The sequence below is a fragment of the Temnothorax nylanderi genome, unplaced genomic scaffold (genome assembly GCF_030848795.1).
Source record: "Temnothorax nylanderi isolate EJ_2023f unplaced genomic scaffold, tnyl_v1.0 TNYL_tig0037_pilon, whole genome shotgun sequence".
Taxonomy (NCBI): domain Eukaryota; kingdom Metazoa; phylum Arthropoda; class Insecta; order Hymenoptera; family Formicidae; genus Temnothorax; species Temnothorax nylanderi.
Genome location: NW_027249099.1, coordinates 1,302,946 through 1,322,991, shown reverse-complemented (window position 1 = coordinate 1,322,991; position 20,046 = coordinate 1,302,946). Strand labels below are relative to the sequence as shown.

Below are 20,046 nucleotides of genomic sequence, written 5' to 3'. Positions count from 1 at the left end.
CTTCATAGTAATTTTTTTTATCAATTAAGAATCCGTACTTATTCTTTTATTCAATGGTTCCGAGACCCAACCCGCATAAAACTAGGCTTCCCGTCCGGCTAACAAAAATGAAAAAAATGTATAAAACATTCATATAACTTTCAAAAAATTATTATTTATATTTAATTTTGAATGAAAAATATGGAAATACTTAAAGGTTAGTGACAAATGTTTCATCAAGTTTGTCATTCTAAAATGAAATATACACATATTATAAACAACCTCTTTTCAATAAAAATTACAACACATAACATATAACACATAACAAAAAGAATTAGAATATAATTCTTCCAATTCGGTTCCTCCATTTTCGTGTGAAATATCAGATTCTGTTTCATATGATTCATTTTTATATTGTCTAATAATGAATCATATGAAACAGAATCTGATATTTCACATGAAAATGGAGGAACCGAATTGGAAGAATTATATTCTAATTCTTTTTGTTATGTGTTATATGTTATGTGTTGTAATTTTTATTGAAAAGAGGTTGTTTATAATATGTGGACATAACAATTGTAGTAAGACGTAGCGTATGTATAGACATTGCAATCGAGGAACAAACGAATTATATAATGCAATGTAATACTCCCAAGCTCCCCAAGCTCCCCAAGCTTGACGACCAATTTCTAAATTTAATGTCTCCTCCGAAAGATAGCCCAGTTTCTCCGCACGAGCCCCACTCGTGCGGGGGGTGCAGTTTGGAATATAAAAATTCCTGTGATCAGGTGGACTCGACCCGGTTCCTCGGAGTTACGAGTCTGGCGCTTTACCACAAGACCACACTGCCACCCTAGATACTTCCTAGATATCGTCCATCATTTAAATAATTTTGTAAATAATTGATCTAAATTACGTGGAGAAACCATAAAAAATAATTAAATATCTTTATACTTTTTAATTAAAATATCTATATTTGAATAAAAGTAATAGTTATTATGTACGTAAAGAGAATTTGCCTTACTTGCCTTATCACAAGATAACTAATAGATAAAATCTATTAGTTTATCCTGACTATCCTGACTATATTAAATTATAGATGTAATGCATACACACACACACACACACACACACACACACACACACACACACACACACACACACACGCGCGCGCGCGCGCGCGCGCGGGGTGCAAGGGGGGAACATTCGTCCCCCCCTTCCCGCACCCACCTCCGCCGGTAGGCAGCGTGGACCTCGCTTTATAACTTAAAGTACATGCTAATAAGTTGTAAAGCGAAATTATAAAGCACATGCATGGCGGGGTGCAGGGGAGCAAAGCCCTCCCGCCCACGCATGTACTTTGATATATTATATAAGATATATTCATCATTTACTACGTTTACGCGAGCGTTACTTATTCTGTAGTAACTTATGATAATTCCTTCGCGTAAACGGGATTTTGTAGTAACTTACGATAATTTACTCCGCGTAAACGAGTGAATTATCGTAAGTTACTACAGAAGTAACGCTCGCGTAAACGTAGTAATTGAAAGCTAACAATATGTGATATGCATTATAAGTATACATACGTTTCAAATTCGCGCACTTTTGCATGCGCGTAGGGCCACTGAGCATGCGCATGTGGCCGCAGGGCATGCTGCTGGCCACTGCTGGGGCCATGTTCAGACTTCAGTGTTCAGTGTACTTGCTATTATATATGTTCTGTGCTTGCTACATCTCGTCGGTTCGATAGAAATCATAACCTGATTCCTGTCAACTTTAACGTTTAATATCTCGCGTCGCGGGGACAGGGCGACACTTTTTTCTGCCAGATTCTTTCGTTTCGTGCAAAAACGCGTCGATTGAGCATAAATTTCATCGATATTTGAGGTAAGGCCCCTAAGGCCCAGTTCAACAGTGGCCAGTTAGCTTAACTAGTAGTTAACTTTCACTCTCTGTCTCTTTCTAACCTCAAAGGTTAGAAAGAGACGAAGAGTGAAAGTTAACTACTAGTTAAGCTAACTGGCCACTGTTGAACTGGGCCTAAATTGTATAATTACCAAAAAGTTTACAAAGAGTGGAGTTGATCAGTTTGACTTCTGTAAGGTCCAGATACTTGACTTGCTTCGATCAAATGACATAATTGTGTTTAATTCCACATAGATATAGATATATACATAATATTCAAACAGCATAATATTCATTAATGGCCTAGTTTACACCGTGCGTTTAGGCCGCGACCTATACCTTATATTCAACCCAAACACGATAGGTCGCGACGATGTAAACAGTTGCGACCTCTCTTGGGTCAGGTCTCTTTTTCGCGTGCCCTGACCTAAATTAGGCGTAGACCTAAAGTAGGACGTAACGCGTGTAAACGCAGGTGACCTAAAGATCGCCTAAAGTGCAGAGAGCGTACCAATAAATACTGGATACTGGATTTTTATCTATATTCGACCAAAAGTATCATAGGTCTACATGGTGTAAACGTTTTGTTTAGAAGCCTATTTTAGGTCAGGGCATAGGTCAGGTCGCGATCAGGTCGCACGGTGTAAACTAGGCCAATCTGTTGAGGTAGTATTGTAAGTACGATGTTTTCTCAAGCCTGTCGTGTGTTGACTGTCGTTTGCGGGATGGACAGTCAGGTGTGCGGAGACGGCAGGCTGATAGACGTGATCGACGAGGGCTGGCGTAAGGAACGTCTACCCATCGACGACATCTCGACACCGGTGGCCGAGCTGCCGGATCCCGAGAGCGACAACGGCGACTCGCACATGACATTGAAGGAGTTGGAGCAGAAGTGGAATAATCTGGCTTTAAGCTCTCTCAGCGACAATCATCTGCATTCTCCGACACCACTGCACAACTAAATATCTCTTCCTGTCTTCCTGAACGCCGAAAAATTAAGTACATTATCCGAAGTATTAAATCCAATTATAATATTGATATCCTTTTGTTGCTATAATGGAATTTCCGGCGACTGGCGAACAATGTTCGGTGGCGGACTGCAAATTGTTGGACTTCTTGCCGTTTGTGTGCGAGCGTTGTCAGGCCACCTTCTGCAAAGAGCATTTCAATATGGTATCGCACGAGTGTTTAAAAACGGAGACCGCAAAATCCGTTGCAGGACAATCGGCAAGCTTTCTGTGCTCTAAAGAATCTTGCAAGGATACATCGCCGGTCGAGATGCCTTGTATCAAGTGTAAGCGGCATTTTTGCGTGGCGCACAGGCATCACGAATGCTCGGAGCTGAGTGAAACGGAGAAGACACAGAAACTGAAGAAATGGCAGATACCAAAGAAACAGTTTGCAGAAGCAAAAGCTATAGTGGATCAACAAATCGCGGACAGTTTGAGGAAATCCAAGAATACAACACTGGCAAATAAAGTACTATTACATGTTATATATAAAACAGAAAATATATATTTTAACGGAAAACGTAAGCATAGATGTGTATTATACATAATTTTTCTCTGCTTGCAGGTACAACTCATGCGTGTGAAATGTTCCGCGATTGGTCCTAAAAATGTACCAACGAGCGAGAGAAGTTACTTCCTTGTGCATTTGCCACTCACAGTTAAAAATAAACACATAGGCACGTCGAAAGGCACCTACGTCAACATGCACTGGACGATTGGCAAATGTATAGATTCAATAGCGGACACACTCAAAGTTCCGAATAACAATAATACAGCCACCACGAATAAATTGAAACTCTTCCGTCATTCTACCGGAGATCTGATATGCAACGAGATGGACACACCTTTGGCAAAATTATTTGAAGAATCTGCTGTTTTCGACGGCGAACGAGTTATCTTGGAATATTCTGATAATGTACCTGATAATGTAATAGATCCATCTTTGTATAAATAAGTATTGTATGTATGGTATTTTGTTGTAATGAAATTTCTGCAAAAGAGAATAATAGGCAACAATCCACTAATTGGGCAACTATTAAAACAGTATGATATTTTTTCGTCCCACTTGTGATATATGGGATTTTATACGATTCTCTGTCGACATAATTTGACTTATCGGTAATGGCGAAAGAACACAGCTCTTAGAATAATACTTGTTTATTACAAACTAGAAGGTTTTATATCAGTTTTACATTTATTCTTGACAAAGAGACACCTAAATGCATTAAACAAATCATTTATACCAGATTATTGTCAGATTTGTTAAAAAAAAAGAGAGATATTCTGACTTTGGCACTGGACGTTTCTTGTCTCATATACACGAGTTATGCTAATATAGCAACAGAGAAATATAAATTAATAATATTGTGTTCAAATAAATGTGCGCTCATGATTTCATAATACAGATATGGCATCGCATACACTACGAGTGAATGAGAATCACCATTAATAATTATCAATATCGTAAGTTCAACAGTGCACGTACATCCACTTATTTATAGGAGAATAATACATTCGTAATTATCAATTGTAAAAGAAAAAGTATAGAAGCAAAAATTGCTTATATACATGTTGCTCTATGATCGAACGCGTTTAATGCTTAAAAATATTTAAATGTAGAAAAAGAAATCAAAATAATCCGACGATTTTACACCTAGCTAATGGAGCAAATTAATTTCTGAAGATTCAATTACACAGATGATACTCTAATCTCAAATTCATTATGTTCTAACTTACATATCTCAATGGAAGTAACATATGCGAAAATGTGAACACGACGTTATCGTTATCTGAAGTCTTATGAAACAAGCTCCTATGTCACTTATTAATAGTACATCAATATTAACCATTAAAACAACTTTGTGTCATTGTGCTGCAAATTATGGAATTCATACATTGCAATGAACTACGCGTTAGAAAGATGACATCAGATCTGAATGTTTTAATTTAAGCAAGTTACTTTTGCGTAAAGTCATTGCATAAAGTACATTGAAATCGCGATGAAAGTGAAAAAAATTTGCAAGATTACAAATTGGCTCGATAGAAGAAATAACGCTCGAGAAACAGATGTTATATGTAATCATCAAATTCAGGGATTTTTCTATAATGCTATGATGTAGCGCAATGTAACGTAACGCATCGTGTAGTGTAACATGCTTATTACAGAATTTATCATGGTAAATGCCTCTCACTTTTGTCTTTAATTGTCATTTCGAGTTACCAGTCGCATGTACAGGAACGAATGCATTAATCGTGTCCCGTGCAGCATTCACAAGAGCATGATCGCATGACACGTAACTCGCCGATGCAAGCGCGAAGCATTTCAATCATGCAATTAACTATGTAAGCAAGAAGGTATGCTTTCCTGAATATTAAAAAGAGCTTTTACCGCTGATTGTAAACGCACACAGGACACCATTTCTGCACCCGCGTATGTAATATAATCTTTATGCAAGATCTTTATCGATGCCTTCGATCGCGAACGTATCCTCTAGCGTACGAAGACAGCTCGTCGACTGCCGGCGACGTATTATCCTTTACTAACGTACAGGTGAAAGTAATTCTTGAAATAAAGGACGAGCTTGATGAGGGACAAAATGCACAGTATATATAAAGAGATCGCAAAGAGGACGAGGAGTGCCATTCGCGCGTTTATATTTGTCTCTGGGTCCTGCGATCCGCGCGATTGGCCGCCGCTGGCCACCTGCCTGTTGGCCGCAGAATGTATCTGATATGAACGGTAGGTGGCCTGAAGTCAAGCTCAGGAATGCCAGCGGGACTTCTGCAGCTCGATCTGGCCCTCCAGCGTTTTCGCGAGGTAGATCACAAAGAGCTGGCTGAGCGCGATGCCCAGAGCGATGCCAGCTATCGTGTAGAGATTACGTTCCGCCCAGCTACGCACGATCTCGATGCATCCGCTGGTCCACACCTTCTTGCTTGCTTCCGACACTGGTAACATCTGGACTTTGTAGCCGCACATTATATTTACAAGTCCGCTCTGTGAAAGTTGAAATTATCTTATTTGTACAGTGTCAAGTAGCTTTCAATCTTTGGTTTTCCATACATAAATGTGACAATATACGTACGGATATATCAGTAGCGTTTATGCAACAAGAGAACGGTACACCGCAACGTTCCACACTGGGGCTAGTGCAATTGAAATATTCATTCTTCCCCCAATCTAGGTATCCCTCTTGACTCAGGCCACAACACTTGAACTGCAACGTAAAATTTTACGAATATTTTACTGAGTATACGACATTGGATAACTTGTACAAGCATGAGAAATGTATTTTTTATCATTGTTAATAATTTCATCGGTGGTCTTTACTTCTTGCTGGCCGAAATCGATGAAATTCTGCAGATCCGGATCTTCTCTGTACGTCTGAATTATTTTGTCCGTGAAGGACTCTTCCAAGAGGGATTGCAACGTGTGCGGGAACACAAAACCGACGATCGCCACACCCATCTCCAAAAGGAAGAATACCAGAAGACACAGCGAGTACTGGAAAAAAAAAATTATTCGGTTGGTCAATCGCGCGTGTTTCACGCGGCTTGAAGGAACATTCTGTATACAGAATACTAACGAATTTAAGAAGGCATGTGTTTTCGCGAAGGGCTCCGACGCATCCCGCAAAACTAACGACGAAGACTACTCCGCCGGCTATCAGCATCACCAGGGAGATATTCAGGACCACGTCGTAGACGTTCTCTACCCTGACAGATCCAGTCGCCTGCCATTTGTCCACGAACGCGTAGAGACCTACGCCGATTAGCAGTCCGCCAAACAGCTGGGCATAAAGAAAAACCATTTGAATACAATCGTCGCCGTTTTTACATCAGGTTTGTTTTCTGTTGCCGCACTTGCTAGACTAGTTCGAGAGGTGTACATATACATTGAAGTATATTGAAGTATGATATTTTAGGGTACCTATATACAATTCTTGAACTAATGTAGCCCGTTTAGCAATAGAAAACTAACTTATTGATTATCTTTAACTCTCGTTCCATTTTATCTAATCCATGTAAAGGCGCATGGAGATTTCAGCTAAGCAAACAATTGAGATTCGAAAGTGACACAAATGTGTGTCTACGTCTGCGAGGAAATTGCGAATTCGAGAGTACGCGGCGTGGATCAAGCGCGACGCGAGGGACGCGGAAAGACGAGTCCACGGACGAGTTTCGCTTACCCAAAAGACGAAATTCAGCATGAAGATCATGTACTTGACGCACGAGCTGACGTACGTGAAGTTGTTGCTCCGCCTGCGATTATTCATCATCGTGTCGCGGCGGGGGACTCGGCGAATATCACAAACGATCGGCGTCCTCGCGACGGATCCTCGGCGTGGCGCGTGACTCGCTCGCTCGTTTTTACGCGTCGCGGTCGTCTCAACTCACGGCGATGAGGCGCAACCTGGGTCGACGCATACTTCGGTAGCCCCCGCTCGTTCCGCCATTACGCCGTTCTCCCGTCACCGTTCCTGCGTTCCGGCGTTCCGTCGCGCGCGAGTTCGAATCGCGATCAGCTGTCCGTCCGTTCCGCGTTCCGCGACGGCGGGTCTCCGTTGCAGATGCAGTGGATTGTGGAAGTGGAACTAAACTTGGTTTCCGATTATTTTTTGAACAATCGCGAGGCAAAGTGCGGCGACGGATTAATCGTAAATTGAAGCTGCGTCGCACGTACCTCGTGAATTACAGTGAATCTGGAATATCTCGGAAAAAGGCGAAATGACGTCCATGCAAGACAGTAAGTCCGGCTTTCGAAATTTTTCGACGCGTTTGACGCGAAAGATGCTTGACTCTTATAGGTTAAGACAATTGTATTGAGTATTCCAATGAATATTTTGGTTTTAAACCAACTTTTACGTAATTTTATTATATATTTGTCACTCATGGATAATACGTTATTTTTAGCTTTTAAAAGGAGACGGATACTTTGACAGACACTTGGCACGAATTAATAAGGTTTTTCTAACCTATTAACCGGGCAAACAAAGAATATTAACGTAAAAAATCTTATACTCTGGTCTTTTAATATTTAATGTAAAATGTATATTCAAAAGTTAATTTAAGAGGAAAGGAAAGAAAATAGTGAAGTAAAAGAAGGAGAGAAAATGTAACTAAAATAGATTTAATGTATCAATATACTTATAATTTTTGTCTTGTGACAAAACTTTTACAAAGTTGACGATTAAAATTAAGTTTAATCAATTTTATAACATTTTCATGTGGTATTTCCTGCCATATGAAAGGTCGTTACGTAGTAGTTACACACACAATAGTTACATAGTAATCTAATTAAGAAAATAAATTTCAGGAATGAAAGTCAAACGTACAAACTCAACCTGCGACACATGGACAACCCGAGAACAATTGTGTCTCGCGTCAAGCGTGCTGAAGTCTGGAGATCAGAATTGGATGAGTGTGTCCAGGTCGTTGAAGCCATTTGTTGAAAAGGAACCGGTAAGGCCTGCAGACTGGTTCTCTCAAAAGTCATGCGCCATACAATACGCTTGTCTACTGGAGAATGCCGACACGCCGAAGAGGAAGAAGCGGGAGAGTGGGGAGACCACCAGCGAGTCCATAGTCAGAAAATTGACGCAGGAGAGAATAGGCGAGCTGAGCCAGAATCTGACCCGTCAGAAAGAAGAGTATTTGCGACTCAAGGCGGATCTAAACCACCTCAAGTCCGGCGCAATAAGCGACGAGAAGCTGGAGAAGATGTGGCTCGATATACAACAGGAGGAACGTGAGTCGGAGCAGAAGGCGCGAACCCACATAGCGTGGCTGGCGAAACGTCAACAGCAACAGAAGCAAGAGATGAGCTCGCCGTCCGTCTCGACTTCCATCGTAGGTCAAACTCGCGGCGCGGGAGGAGCGGCGGAGGTGGCGCAGGAATCTGGGGCGACGGAATCGCCGGCGGAGAACGACGAGGAGAAGAAAAGTAACAGGGGCGGCAGGTCTCCGTTGCTGACGAGTCTCCTGAAATCTCCCAGTCCGACCACTCAGACCGTGCAGTCCTTTCCGTCCACTCCCGTTCAAGTGAGCTCGCCAACCATCACCAGCCTACTTGGGTCCAGCCCTAAGATGCTGAACGCGCAACTGACGCAGAACGTGTCGCCGCAATTGCAGCAGTTGGTGTCGACGGCGATAGCCAGCGCGAACGCGGTACCGGAACGGCCATCCGTCGGCGCTCCTACGCTTTCCATGCTGCTGGAAATGCCTGCGAGCACGCAAAGAGGACCTCTAGCGAATTTGCAAACGACATCTTCCAACGCGATCGTGTCCCACGCGCAGCAACAACAGACAACCGCAACCGTGGCCGCCACTACCTCTGAGGTGCGCAACTTCCAGCAAGCCGTGCAATCGCAGGCCCAGGTTCAGCAAGTGGCTGTTCAGAACGAAGCGGCGACAGCGACGACGATATCGGCGACAGCTCCGGCGACTGCCGTTTCGGCAAATATACCCGTGTCGGAGAACATGGTGCAGATAATTGACCACATAGACGTGATGCGGAAAGACATAATGGCGGACGTGATAGATAAGGACGAGATAAACGACATCATCGACGACATCGAGGAGTTGATCAAGGAGGAGATAACCGGTAGCCCGCAAACGTTGGACACAAGTGGCTCGACAACGACGACGACGACGACAACGGCAGTCATCGGCGGTCTTGCGAGTGTGCCCCAACAAGCGACGGAAATGCCGATAGCGGCAACGGGACCAAGGCCGCAGCCGAGGGATGTGGACGAACCCGTGTCGTTGTCCGATTCGCCACAGAGCGAGATGGCGATTGAGGAGATCGACTCCAGTACCTCGAATATCGCCGAGATTATTGGGACCGTCGCCATAGATCCGCAGGAACCCAAAATTATCGTCGCGGAGATCACAGAGACCGTGTCAAACACGTCGGAGACGAAGTCCGAGACGAGTACTTGTGATAAGAGGACGACTTTGACAGAAAAACTCGTTTCGGAGGTAAAAATCAATGACGAAGAGACAAGTAAGGATGCTCCAACGGAGGAGAAACGACAGGACGTTGAAGCGAAATCTGTGGACACCTCGTTGAACGTAGAGCCCGAGGAGAATAACTCTAAACTTCCGGACGAAACGAAGGAAACAATAGACGAGACCATGGACGAGCAGGTAGAAGAGGAAGATGAAGAGGAAAAAGAAGAAACGGAAGTGACTCCGCCTGATGGCAAAGAGTCGCCCGGTAGCGTTAAAGAGCAGAAGGAGCCTCTAGAAGACACTGAAGGTAAAACTAATGCGGGATTAGATCAATTAGAAATATATCTGGCGAAAATTACAGGGGATCAGCAGGACGTGCCGTCCGCGGAGATTGTCAGCGTCTCTTCGGAGGTGACGAACGACCTACCCAGTGGTACCGAAGACACAGAAAAGTCACAGGATATCAGCTTGATCCTGGAGGATGAGGAGAGCAGCCAAAGTATGGGGAGTAAGAAAAAAGCAGTGGCGGAGGAGCAGGTTCTCATCGAGAACACGGCCGAAAGCACTGAGTCCTTGGAATCGTTCAAGGAGGAATTGGTCCTGGTAAAAGAGAAGATTGTCGTGGAGATAAAAGAGGAGCCCTCGGTAAAGTCACGGGCAGAAGGAGCGAACGAGGAAACATTGGAGATATACACGGACGAGTTTAAGAAGGAGGAGGTCAAGGACTCTTCGGAAGATACTACGAGTTCCATCTTGCAGGATGCAGAGGTCAAAGAGGAGGAGGTCGGCAGTGAGTCGGTCGATAGAAACGAGGATACTAAGCATGTGGTAACCGTAGAGGAGGCGAAAAGTGTCATGACTGAGCCAGTCGAGGCGACGACAACCGACGCGGAAATGAGTATCAAGAAAACCGAGAGTGCGGAAGTCAAGTCCGAAGAACCAAAGACCGAAACGGCACCGGAAGTTACCGGTCCGTTCCACAGGAAGAGCCCGCTTCACGGTCTATCAGAGGAAGACAAGAAAGAGACTGTGGAGGTGAAGGAGGAGAAAGGGGAGAAAACGGATGTCAAGAAGAACGCGGAGGGCGAGCAGAACATAAAGAAGGAGATAGAATCCACGGTCGTGGATGAGCCTGAATTGGACGAAGAGGAGTCCCCGTTGAGCAAACTGAACAGCGGCCGGGCGATGAAGACGTATTCCAAGAAGCAGAACGTCGCCGTAGACAGCGAGCCGGAGAACGAGGGCACCGGAGAAGGCGCGGATTACCGTGCTTGGAAGAAAGCGGTCATGCTCGTCTACAATCGTCTGGCCACGCACAAGTACGCGTCGGTGTTTCTCAGGCCGATCACGGAGGACCAGGCGCCTGGATATCACTCGGTGATCTTTCGACCGATGGATCTGTCGACCATCAAAAAGAACATCGACAACGGCACGATTAGGTCGACCATGCACTTTCAGAGGGACGTCATGCTTATGTTTCAGAACGCGATTATGTACAACAAACACGATACGTTTATCTTTAAAATGGCAGTCTCGATGCAAGAGGAGTGCTTGCAACATATGCAGGTAAGGAAAATATTCTGTTTATTAGTCATAACTGTAATTTATACTTTTTGCTAACGGCTGCTGTGATATACTTGTTTAAAAATGCGTTAGGAAACTGATTAGAGAAAAGCAATACAGTACTCGTGAAAAAATCGTTAAAGACGTGCTAGAATATTTTTTTCATCATATTCTCTTTCAGTGTGCATTTTATTGTATCTTTTTGAATGTATTTCAAATTTTTGAGCGTCACTAATGTGATTTATTTGTCAGATATTGGTGCAAGCGACGGGAGAAGGAACGTTTCGGAGAGAGACCAGAACTGCAGCAAGCAGTAGCAGCGAGGCGATCGAGAGTAGCCTTAAACGGAAACGAAGTCACATCACTCCGAGTCCCCACGATACCGACAGTCCACGTTCGAAAAAACGCAGAAAATCCGAGAACGATTAGATCGTGTTAACAAGTTGTACAGTTGTAAAGATACGCTCGTGCGTGAAAGCAATTGAGAGCGAAAGAGTGAAATGTGGCAGAGATATTTTTCAGACATTGACGAAGTATACGCACTGATGTGTCGTGTACGTGAATAAGCGGTACCCAAAGCTTACGAGAAAGGTTTATTTGTGATATAAACTGATTTGTGTCATAAAATTAATTTATCTCCTTCGTATTTTGTAAGGCCAGTTACGATACAACTATGTGTGTGACAGCTGAGAACTGAGATAGTTGTAAATAATAAGCTGTAAAATTTAAGCATTACAAAGCGACACTTCTTTCAGTTCAATTTTTCTGTCTTTGACTCTCTTTATCTTTAAATATAATAAGAAATTATATTGATAAAAAAAAAGATAGAGATAAGAGCAAATCTGTTTCAAAGGTGTCGATTGTACAGTTTTGTTTCCTGCAAACGTGTAATAAACAAAAATTCAACAAAGGATTAACGGGTTTCTCGAAACCAGGTCCATAAAAGAATTATCTCGCATCGCGATAAATCCGATCTGCGGACTCTGCGGTACCTGCAAGAAAAAAACACTACACATCTCGTACAACTCTTATAATTGCTCGATTGATTATCCGTGAAAATTCGCCAGTATGTCGGAACAATAATTGTAAAATGTGATAAATTGCGCGTGATAATTGCAGCGGTGCGCGATTTCTATGCGAAATAGGAGGATGGGCTACTATTGCGCTTGGGGGGACGCGAAGATGACGTGCAGCTCCGAGGATGAGGGTTATGAAAATCGTACCTCCGACGTCGGAGAAAAGGGAGGAGGACGCGCTTCGGAAACCCACGGGGAAGCTGTGAGCGAAGCTGTAACGAGAGAGCGAATACATAGCGCGCGTACACGACCCTTTATGCGCGGGCCATAGAATGATTGTTCGTGATGTTTAAAGCCACCGGCTCCGACTCCACCGATCTCGGACGATACCGATCGGCAATTCTGGGCGGAGGACGAGCTGAGCAGCTCGGAGTCGTCGCGGCAGAGATCAACCGCGAAGAGGAAGCGTCGGCATAGCGTTTCCTACAGGAACCGCGCCGCGAACAGGAGTCGTTCCTGCATTCCCCGTCCCTCGAATTCCAGCTCCGATTCGATCGCGGAGACCTCGCCTAAAAGTAAACTTTAACGTGCCTGTCCACCTTATTGTACGTTCCATATTCGTCGCGCAATTGCTTAATGTTAAACTACTGGACACACTCTTTTTGAATGTATGTATATAATTATCTGTGTCTAGTTCGCAGAACACGAAGACGTTGGTTGAACCCTAAAACAGAGAAATTACAATCGGGAAAAGCATCGTCTACTAGTATCGAGGAAACGGTTTGTACATTAAACACAGTAGTCTCTTCGGAACACCATCAGGCTGCGTCCACTTCTGGCTCAGGTCTCAAAAGTCGTGGAGCGATCTTGTCGCATGTAAATCATTGTGAACGAACGAACAACGAGTCACGGAACGTTAAGAAAGCAAAAAGATCACGTGGCAAAAAATCTAAACAGAAGTAAAATCAACGATATCCGACTGATTGTTACTGTAATCAGAAAATTTCTTTATAAAAGAGGTAAATCGTGTATACATTTTATCGGACCGTTATTATAATATTATTAGTCTTGAAGAAACTATCCGAATTATTCAGAATATACGAATTATTGAAAACAATTATTGAAACTTTTCAATCCGCGCATTAATTCATGAATTTAATTTTTAAATACGAACAAATTTCCTTTTCTTCATATTCTTTCTTTTATTCGAACGGCAAAGTGTTCGTTTGCGAATTAGTTATTCGTCGCGATGATCTATTTTGTTTTGCAGTTCGTCTATTTATTTCTCGATTTGCATCGGAGAAAATGAGGCGGAGAACAGTCTGTTCACTCCAGGTAGAACATAAAGCTTATAATGACGCTATCATGACTTTCATTACATAAAAGTCACTTGAACGCTACTTTGACATCACTTTGATCTCATTATGATTCTTTGTTCTGCTTGCATGGGTTTCATGTTTCATCCCGGCCATTCCGCCCGCCTCGATCGCTCTCGCGGCCACTCGCGGCACGAGGCGGAAGCAGGCGGAGGTTGGTGGAGGTTCGAGGATTCAATTGTTCACAGAGGATGCGCAAAAAGAGCGGCGAGCGTGCGGATTGACATTCGCAACTTCGTCGGTCCGGCCAGGCTGTGGGAATCTCCTCGACGACGATGAGCTACTTCGCGAACAACGACTGGGGCAAGAGCCGGTATCAGGAGCTGAGCGACTCGCGCGTACGTGGCGGTAAGTTGGGACTTGGGACTGGGACGCATCTCTGTGAAGGATGTTAGACGAACGTTACGACTCGTTACGTGCCTTCGCTTTTCTTGCTCTCGAATGAATCACCCCGTCTGAAACGCTATATCAATTATCACGCATTGACGTAATTGCGCGCATCCTGTCTTTCTTTGCGTTACGTCGCCGACGGCAAGCCGCTAATGAGACCATCCTGCCGCCATGCTTACCGGGAAACTCCGCGTCACGTGGTCGTGTTTGAACACACATGTGCATACACATTATATTTTGTTGTTCTGCTTATCACATTTGCAGATATATTGATTGTATTTATAGATTTATATTTATTGTATTTAGAGTCATATTTATTACTTTTATTATTTTTATATAAAGTTATATTTATTACATTTACAGATCTATTGATTTCACGTTCATTTCTTGCTTTATTAAATGTATTTTTTTTTAATCTGCTTTATTGCATAATTCCTTTGCTGTGTTGTGAAAGTAAAAGCGTAAAATTGTAAAATTCTTTGTAATATGTTAAAATAATCTCAAAACCATACATATGTTGCATGTAACTATTTTTTTTATTTCTCAATATGCTTTTTTCATTGCTAATAAATTTTGACATGTTATTCCCATTGCAGGCCCAACTGTACGCTCTATACTCTGCTGCACCGCATTGGGTCTATGCTCGACGCTATTGATTCTCTCGTTATGGAGCTCCAATATTCATCCTCCAATCCATTCCTACGTGTTCCATTTTGACAGACAGCAGCCTCTGTTACACATCGTCTCCGATAAGTTCTTATCGTTCGGTCTCGACACATCTTTACTTCGAAGAATGAATGAATTGCCCGTCGGACAGGAAAAATTTGTCAACTTGGCCCGTCACTTAAGCCCGGCTTATGTCAGAGTGGGTGGAACCTCTGCGGATTGTCTGACATTTGTTCAGGATCAGGTCGGTTTGTAAATATGACATTCTTTATAAGTAACACAAAAAGATCTTGCAAATTGTGATACAGACTTATTCACTTATTCTACTTATTTTGAGATTATAGAACGACATTTAATTATAAAACCACTTGAAGCTTCAATCTTGCTGTTTTAATGCACGCATGACTATTTCAGATGGAACAGAGCTCTTCTGAGAAGATCCTCAGTCCCGTAGACGGCCAGGATATCAGCAACTTTACCATCTCCGGTGCGGATTTGCTCGCTATCTATGATTTTACAGTGAAGTCGGAGTTACGAATGATCTTCGATCTGAACGTATTGCTCAGAAATCCAGATGGGTCCTGGGATGACAGTAACACACAGGAGATTATCGCGTTTGCTAAGAATCAAGGAATGCTACTAGATTGGCAATTGGGAAACGGTAGGCAACTTTATAAATGCGAAAAGTCAATACATGTAAAATGTGATTGATATATAAATGTCAAATTAATAATAAGTTAAGAAGAAAATTTTAATTACATGAGAAAATACCAGTATAAATATTAATTTATCGCAAAATATGTACACACATATACAGAATGATACGCGCGCATACAACCTCTGATACTTATTTTGACATTTTCAGAACCAAATTCCTTTAAACACGTGTTCAACGTGACAATCCCTGCGACCGAACTCGCGAAGAATTACGATCATTTAAGGGAATTGCTGAACGTAGCGGGGTACGTCGACAGCATCCTCGTTGGACCAGAAGTGAATCACGTCGGAGATGGTGTGGGGGAGTATTATGCCAAAACGTTTTTGAGTAGCCAGAAGAACACCGTGAATTACGTCACTTGGCATCAGTATTATCTGAATGGACGAGAAGCTAAGGTCAATGATTTCGTGAATCCTCTCACGTTCAACTCGTTACTAACGGAAATTAATTCCCTGAGACAATCCATTACCGAGTCAGGAAAAGACGTTCCTATGTGGTTATGTATGTATCTTACATCGTGAGACTTAACGTTAAGATATTGAATTCATTTGCAAGTATCACTTTTCTGCCTTCAGTTTCACTCTCGAGGAATTATTTCTCTAAATCATAATGCTATTATAATTACACGTATTAAATTATACATGTATAAATCTCTAAATATGTGATATCTTTTCTTGAAAACTGCAGATCTTCCGATTTTAAAATATATCTTTTTTTTTTACATTATTCATCACTCGCACAATCTTTTTAGGATGGATTTCTCAATTGAGATTATACTATTGCATAACACAAAAGGCTGCATTCAATAGAAGATCTAATTTATAGCGGAGACCAGCACTGCGTTTGGCGGAGGTGCGCCCGGATTGTCCGACAGATTCGTAGCCGGATTTCTATGGTTGGACAAATTGGGGTACAGCGCTAGTGCGGGATTAAACGTCGTCACGAGACAATCGTTATTCGGCGGGGATTACGCTATGGTATCGCCGGATCTCGCGCCAAACCCCGACTGGTGGGTCAGTGTCTTTTACAAGCAATTCGTGTCGGAGAGGGTCCTGCAATTGGTCAGGCCCAATTTCGGCTACGTACGATTGTACGCGCATTGCACGCCGAAGAAAGCGCTGATCGCCCGAGTGCCGGCTGTCACGCTCTATGGAATGAATATAGGCAAGATCGCCGCCTACGTGGATATTCCAGAGTTGTTTATACAAACCAGTAAAACCGTAAAGATCTTATATTACGCTCTGACCGCCGATCATTTGCAATCGAGGTATGTATAGATCAAATGAAACTTTATAACGGATATTAAGCTGATTGAATGGCAAATTTGAGTTACATTCGTTTTGCAGCGAGATAAAGTTGAATGGCGAAGCTGAAGCGCTGAGGCTGCAACCGAACGGAGATTTGCCGCCGTTTCGACCTGTGATATTGGATCCTATAAATCCCGTGTTTTTACCACCATATTCTATGGTGTTCATGATAATTCACGGCATTGATGTTCCTGCGTGTGCGACATGAATAAAAAGTCTTAAAGAAAGCGACAAATCGATTTTACAGGGCGTTTATATTGTATGTCTTATACATTATATTAAACATTTATATTATATAGCTTATGTTACATATTTTTTACAAACTCTTATCAACAAGGAAGCTTGTACAGGCATATAGAAGGCGTTTATCCAGTAGAAATTATTCGCCTACCGTGTGACGGTTCTCAGTTCACAATCCGCCTTTTTTTAACTATCGTTTTTTGAAATAATAAAACATTACATTGCGCTATAACAGGCAATAACGCAGCTGTCTCGTTTGCACCGTGAGTTTACATGGCTAATTTATTTTTCTACTGCTTATGATATTCCTGTTTCAAAGAACACTTCCCGTTTATATCTTTAATATGATATATGTATATTGTGCTATTTTCACTCACTCGAAGGATTTTAGAACTTTCCATACGCAGGACTAACATAAGAAGTTCATAACCATTATATCATACAAACAGCAAACGCACAATAGCGAACAATATATAAATATCGAAAGTAAGATAATATTATACAAAGGAATGATATATTTATACATCGAGCGAAAGTTCTTCGTAATGAGACTAGTATTATCGTTACTACTAAATACTCTCTCGGTTTCTGTGAAAACGTGTGACACTCAAATCGGGGAATTAAATGTTCAAGACGATAATCGTCATCTTGAACAATCGACACGATAATTGTGATAAAGTTTCGCACGAGTACTCAATACCTATAATTGCATTATAAGTTTCCATTATTATTCTACTCCGCGCTGGAGATCGTAATAGTTTTCCCCTTAGGATCGTCGAATCTGTCCATCGTACGGATATCCATGATCATAGTCAGCGCCCATATCATAATCAGGCCCAGTATCGCCGTAACGAATATTCCCGTCCAAATCGGTATACTGGTAAAACCGACGCAGTCGTACGCATCACTGAACGTCACGTTCTTGGGATCGACTTGTACTTGCATATCCGAGATGCTCAAGTACACGGAGCCGTTTAAGAATACAGTTTTCGGCGAGCAATGATAAGAGAATTTGAACGGGAAGGAAATGTCCCGCCTGGTAAACAGAGCGATGTTGTCACTCGTCTCGTAATCCACTCTGTTCAGCGTGTAGTAGCCGACGCTTTTGATCTGGAAGAAGAACTCGAGCGTCATATCGCCGATGTTCTCGACACCGGCGAACTTAATGGTCAAGATCACAGTTTTCTCATCCTTTTCCTTGCGAGTCGATGCTCCGGAGACTTTGGATTGACCAAGTTCCACTGGCTCCGACTTGTCAGATGCCTGCAACAAGATACTTTAATTGTACCTTCAATTACCTTTAATTTCTATTTGTCTAATTGTTCGACATCGAAGATGTTCGCGTTTTTCGTAAGTTTTTCCCCTTTTATCGCTTAATATACAAGTATCATAAAAAAAAGTCTCAAAGCTTTATGAAATTTGCTTGAAGATTTCTTGCGCAGTATTAACGTTAGATTGAACAATGTTGTTTACCTTGAATAACAGTGGCTTAGCGGAATACAGAATAATTCTGTCTGTTTTTATCTTGAACTCCGTAGAATTGTCCGCAACCGCTTCTCTCTTTATCCGTTCGGCGTAGCTGTAACGGCACTGCTTTCCCGTAATCGCTATGCATGAATTCGAATCGATGTCCTTCAGGGCCATGTTGAGCTCGTGATCATCGTTTATATCCTCTATCGTTTTTATCTCGTAAATCTTCCGGTAAACTACGTCCGGCGTGATGACACATGGGAAATAAATGATCTTTGAGCCGTTGACGGCGTTTGACAGCACCTGCAATAGTTGTATGTTCATAACAATTTCATCTTATAATCTCTGGAAAGAAGCAATCGATATAACTGTGTTCTACGCTCTTAATTATAATTATTACAATTAATACAGCACACAGGCACGGGATACGTTATGACATACGCTTGTAGGATGGAACATACATTTGTAGATCATAATGGAACAAGCTAAAACAGTCCTAGCACATTAAATGTTCCACGCAAGATCTATTCGTCTTAGGTACACTTTCTTCTTGTGTACCTTCTACTTTCAAATTGGAACAAATGTACATCCAGAAACCAGAGTCAGAAAGAAGTGTAAGAAATGAGGTGACACATTTAAACTTTGTGGCAATATCGTAACGTGAACCAGGTGCAATCTGCTTGTCGAGATCCTCCTTTTCTCGGTTCCTTCCTCCTCTTTTCCCCTGTTCCTCCCCGAAGCTCCGAGTAAAGCATCCTTTTTACCCCGAGGTAGACGAATAACCAGGAGGGAGATCAGCGGGGGGGACTAACCTTGCTGTTCCGCAGATCCTCGACGCACAGCTCCTCGGCGATGATCGCCGGCTCGGTGACGTTGAGCTCGACCAGGCCGCCCAGGAAATATTCGGAATTCAGCTTGTGCAGCGGGTTCGACGACACCACTCGGTAGGCCCCCCACAAGCTATACTTCTGTGAGATACTCTCGTAGTCCTCGTGCGGGCACCAGATCACGGCGGGCGTGCAGGCGCGGACGGAGTCGAAGTGACAGACGACGACGGCGGCGAACAGCGCGAGGAACGGCGCTACGCGGACCAGGCCGCCGCCGCTCGGCTTTCCCGTCATCCTGGAGGTCGGAGTTGAGGCCAGGTCGAACGAACGCGAACTCACGCTGAACCGTGCGCTGAACGGTGACACGGTGACTCGGTGACTGAGACACTGAGAGCAGAAGGCACTCCGAAGCACCTGACCACTACCACCTCGTGACCGCCTGTGACGCGTCACGTGGCCGATGCACTTCCGGATTTCGAAAAGGCGCCCCGCCTTTTCACGATTGTATAATTTCTTACATACGGATCGTCTTTGTCGTTTCATGAGAAAAATTGCGATTAATGGAATTATCTTATCTATTTCTCGAACGAGAGAGAAGAGAGAAAGAGAGAGAGTATTCTTA

General features: G+C 42.9%; 6 protein-coding genes across 8 annotated transcripts; 4 read left to right on the top strand and 2 right to left on the bottom strand.

Moving 5' to 3' along the window:
- The first annotated feature begins 1,656 nt into the window (after positions 1–1,656).
- On the top strand, positions 1,657–2,849 carry LOC139771275 (anaphase-promoting complex subunit 13). Its single transcript, XM_071703931.1, has 2 exons — positions 1,657–1,869; positions 2,584–2,849. The coding sequence occupies exon 2, from the start codon at positions 2,613–2,615 to the stop codon at positions 2,847–2,849; it is 237 nt and encodes a 78-aa protein (XP_071560032.1). The 5' UTR covers positions 1,657–1,869; positions 2,584–2,612.
- Positions 2,850–2,943: 94 nt separating this feature from the next.
- Positions 2,944–3,869, top strand: LOC139771274 (AN1-type zinc finger protein 1). Its single transcript, XM_071703930.1, has 2 exons — positions 2,944–3,366; positions 3,463–3,869. Exons 1-2 carry the CDS (start codon positions 2,944–2,946, stop codon positions 3,850–3,852), a joined length of 813 nt encoding a protein of 270 aa, XP_071560031.1. The 3' UTR covers positions 3,853–3,869.
- Positions 3,870–4,039: 170 nt separating this feature from the next.
- Positions 4,040–7,356, bottom strand: LOC139771273 (tetraspanin-33). The gene is made up of 5 exons (XM_071703929.1): positions 7,088–7,356; positions 6,485–6,688; positions 6,229–6,402; positions 5,984–6,115; positions 4,040–5,895 (listed from the first exon to the last, which is right to left on the bottom strand). Exons 1-5 carry the CDS (start codon positions 7,175–7,177, stop codon positions 5,659–5,661), a joined length of 837 nt encoding a protein of 278 aa, XP_071560030.1. The 5' UTR covers positions 7,178–7,356; the 3' UTR covers positions 4,040–5,658.
- Positions 7,357–7,484: 128 nt separating this feature from the next.
- Brd8 (Bromodomain containing 8) lies at positions 7,485–12,327 on the top strand. Of its 3 annotated transcripts, XM_071703916.1 has the most exons (5): positions 7,485–7,644; positions 7,812–7,903; positions 8,215–10,158; positions 10,213–11,417; positions 11,667–12,327. In XM_071703916.1, the coding sequence occupies exons 3-5, from the start codon at positions 8,217–8,219 to the stop codon at positions 11,841–11,843; spliced, it is 3,324 nt and encodes a 1,107-aa protein (XP_071560017.1). In that variant the 5' UTR covers positions 7,485–7,644; positions 7,812–7,903; positions 8,215–8,216; the 3' UTR covers positions 11,844–12,327. The 3 variants fall into 3 exon arrangements, with proteins under 3 accessions (XP_071560017.1, XP_071560016.1, XP_071560015.1); XM_071703915.1 differs by lacking the exon at positions 7,812–7,903; XM_071703914.1 differs by lacking the exon at positions 7,812–7,903 and having other exon boundaries at positions 8,215–11,417.
- A 1,594-nt stretch (positions 12,328–13,921) lies between these two features.
- LOC139771270 (heparanase) lies at positions 13,922–17,185 on the top strand. The gene is made up of 6 exons (XM_071703925.1): positions 13,922–14,154; positions 14,793–15,106; positions 15,277–15,523; positions 15,728–16,081; positions 16,406–16,847; positions 16,927–17,185. The coding sequence occupies exons 1-6, from the start codon at positions 14,082–14,084 to the stop codon at positions 17,093–17,095; spliced, it is 1,599 nt and encodes a 532-aa protein (XP_071560026.1). The 5' UTR covers positions 13,922–14,081; the 3' UTR covers positions 17,096–17,185.
- LOC139771272 (uncharacterized) lies at positions 17,123–19,982 on the bottom strand. The gene is made up of 3 exons (XM_071703928.1): positions 19,410–19,982; positions 18,601–18,900; positions 17,123–18,390 (listed from the first exon to the last, which is right to left on the bottom strand). The coding sequence occupies exons 1-3, from the start codon at positions 19,965–19,967 to the stop codon at positions 17,860–17,862; spliced, it is 1,389 nt and encodes a 462-aa protein (XP_071560029.1). The 5' UTR covers positions 19,968–19,982; the 3' UTR covers positions 17,123–17,859.
- Between the last annotated feature and the right edge of the window lie 64 nt (positions 19,983–20,046).

What these genes read in the sequence shown, in the direction of transcription:
- Brd8 (XM_071703914.1), top strand. An exon ending in AGTGCTTGCAACATATGCAG is followed by an intron (nt 11,418 to 11,666) that starts GTAAGGAAAATA and finishes TTTATTTGTCAG; the next exon opens with ATATTGGTGCAAGCGACGGG.
- LOC139771272 (XM_071703928.1), bottom strand. Translation starts at nt 19,967, where the DNA reads ATGAAACGACAAAGACGATCCGTATGTAAGAAATTATACAATCGTGAA. An exon ending in AGGATCTGCGGAACAGCAAG is followed by an intron (nt 18,901 to 19,409) that starts GTTAGTCCCCCC and finishes CAACTATTGCAG; the next exon opens with GTGCTGTCAAACGCCGTCAA. An exon ending in CTAAGCCACTGTTATTCAAG is followed by an intron (nt 18,391 to 18,600) that starts GTAAACAACATT and finishes ATCTTGTTGCAG; the next exon opens with GCATCTGACAAGTCGGAGCC.
- LOC139771275 (XM_071703931.1), top strand. Translation starts at nt 2,613, where the DNA reads ATGGACAGTCAGGTGTGCGGAGACGGCAGGCTGATAGACGTGATCGAC.
- LOC139771273 (XM_071703929.1), bottom strand. Translation starts at nt 7,177, where the DNA reads ATGATGAATAATCGCAGGCGGAGCAACAACTTCACGTACGTCAGCTCG. An exon ending in TGCTGAATTTCGTCTTTTGG is followed by an intron (nt 6,689 to 7,087) that starts GTAAGCGAAACT and finishes CTTTATGCCCAG; the next exon opens with CTGTTTGGCGGACTGCTAAT. An exon ending in TCGATTTCGGCCAGCAAGAA is followed by an intron (nt 6,116 to 6,228) that starts GTAAAGACCACC and finishes TTTACGTTGCAG; the next exon opens with TTCAAGTGTTGTGGCCTGAG.
- LOC139771274 (XM_071703930.1), top strand. Translation starts at nt 2,944, where the DNA reads ATGGAATTTCCGGCGACTGGCGAACAATGTTCGGTGGCGGACTGCAAA. An exon ending in ATACAACACTGGCAAATAAA is followed by an intron (nt 3,367 to 3,462) that starts GTACTATTACAT and finishes CTCTGCTTGCAG; the next exon opens with GTACAACTCATGCGTGTGAA.
- LOC139771270 (XM_071703925.1), top strand. Translation starts at nt 14,082, where the DNA reads ATGAGCTACTTCGCGAACAACGACTGGGGCAAGAGCCGGTATCAGGAG. An exon ending in CGACTCGCGCGTACGTGGCG is followed by an intron (nt 14,155 to 14,792) that starts GTAAGTTGGGAC and finishes TTCCCATTGCAG; the next exon opens with GCCCAACTGTACGCTCTATA. An exon ending in AGACGTTCCTATGTGGTTAT is followed by an intron (nt 16,082 to 16,405) that starts GTATGTATCTTA and finishes TCTAATTTATAG; the next exon opens with CGGAGACCAGCACTGCGTTT.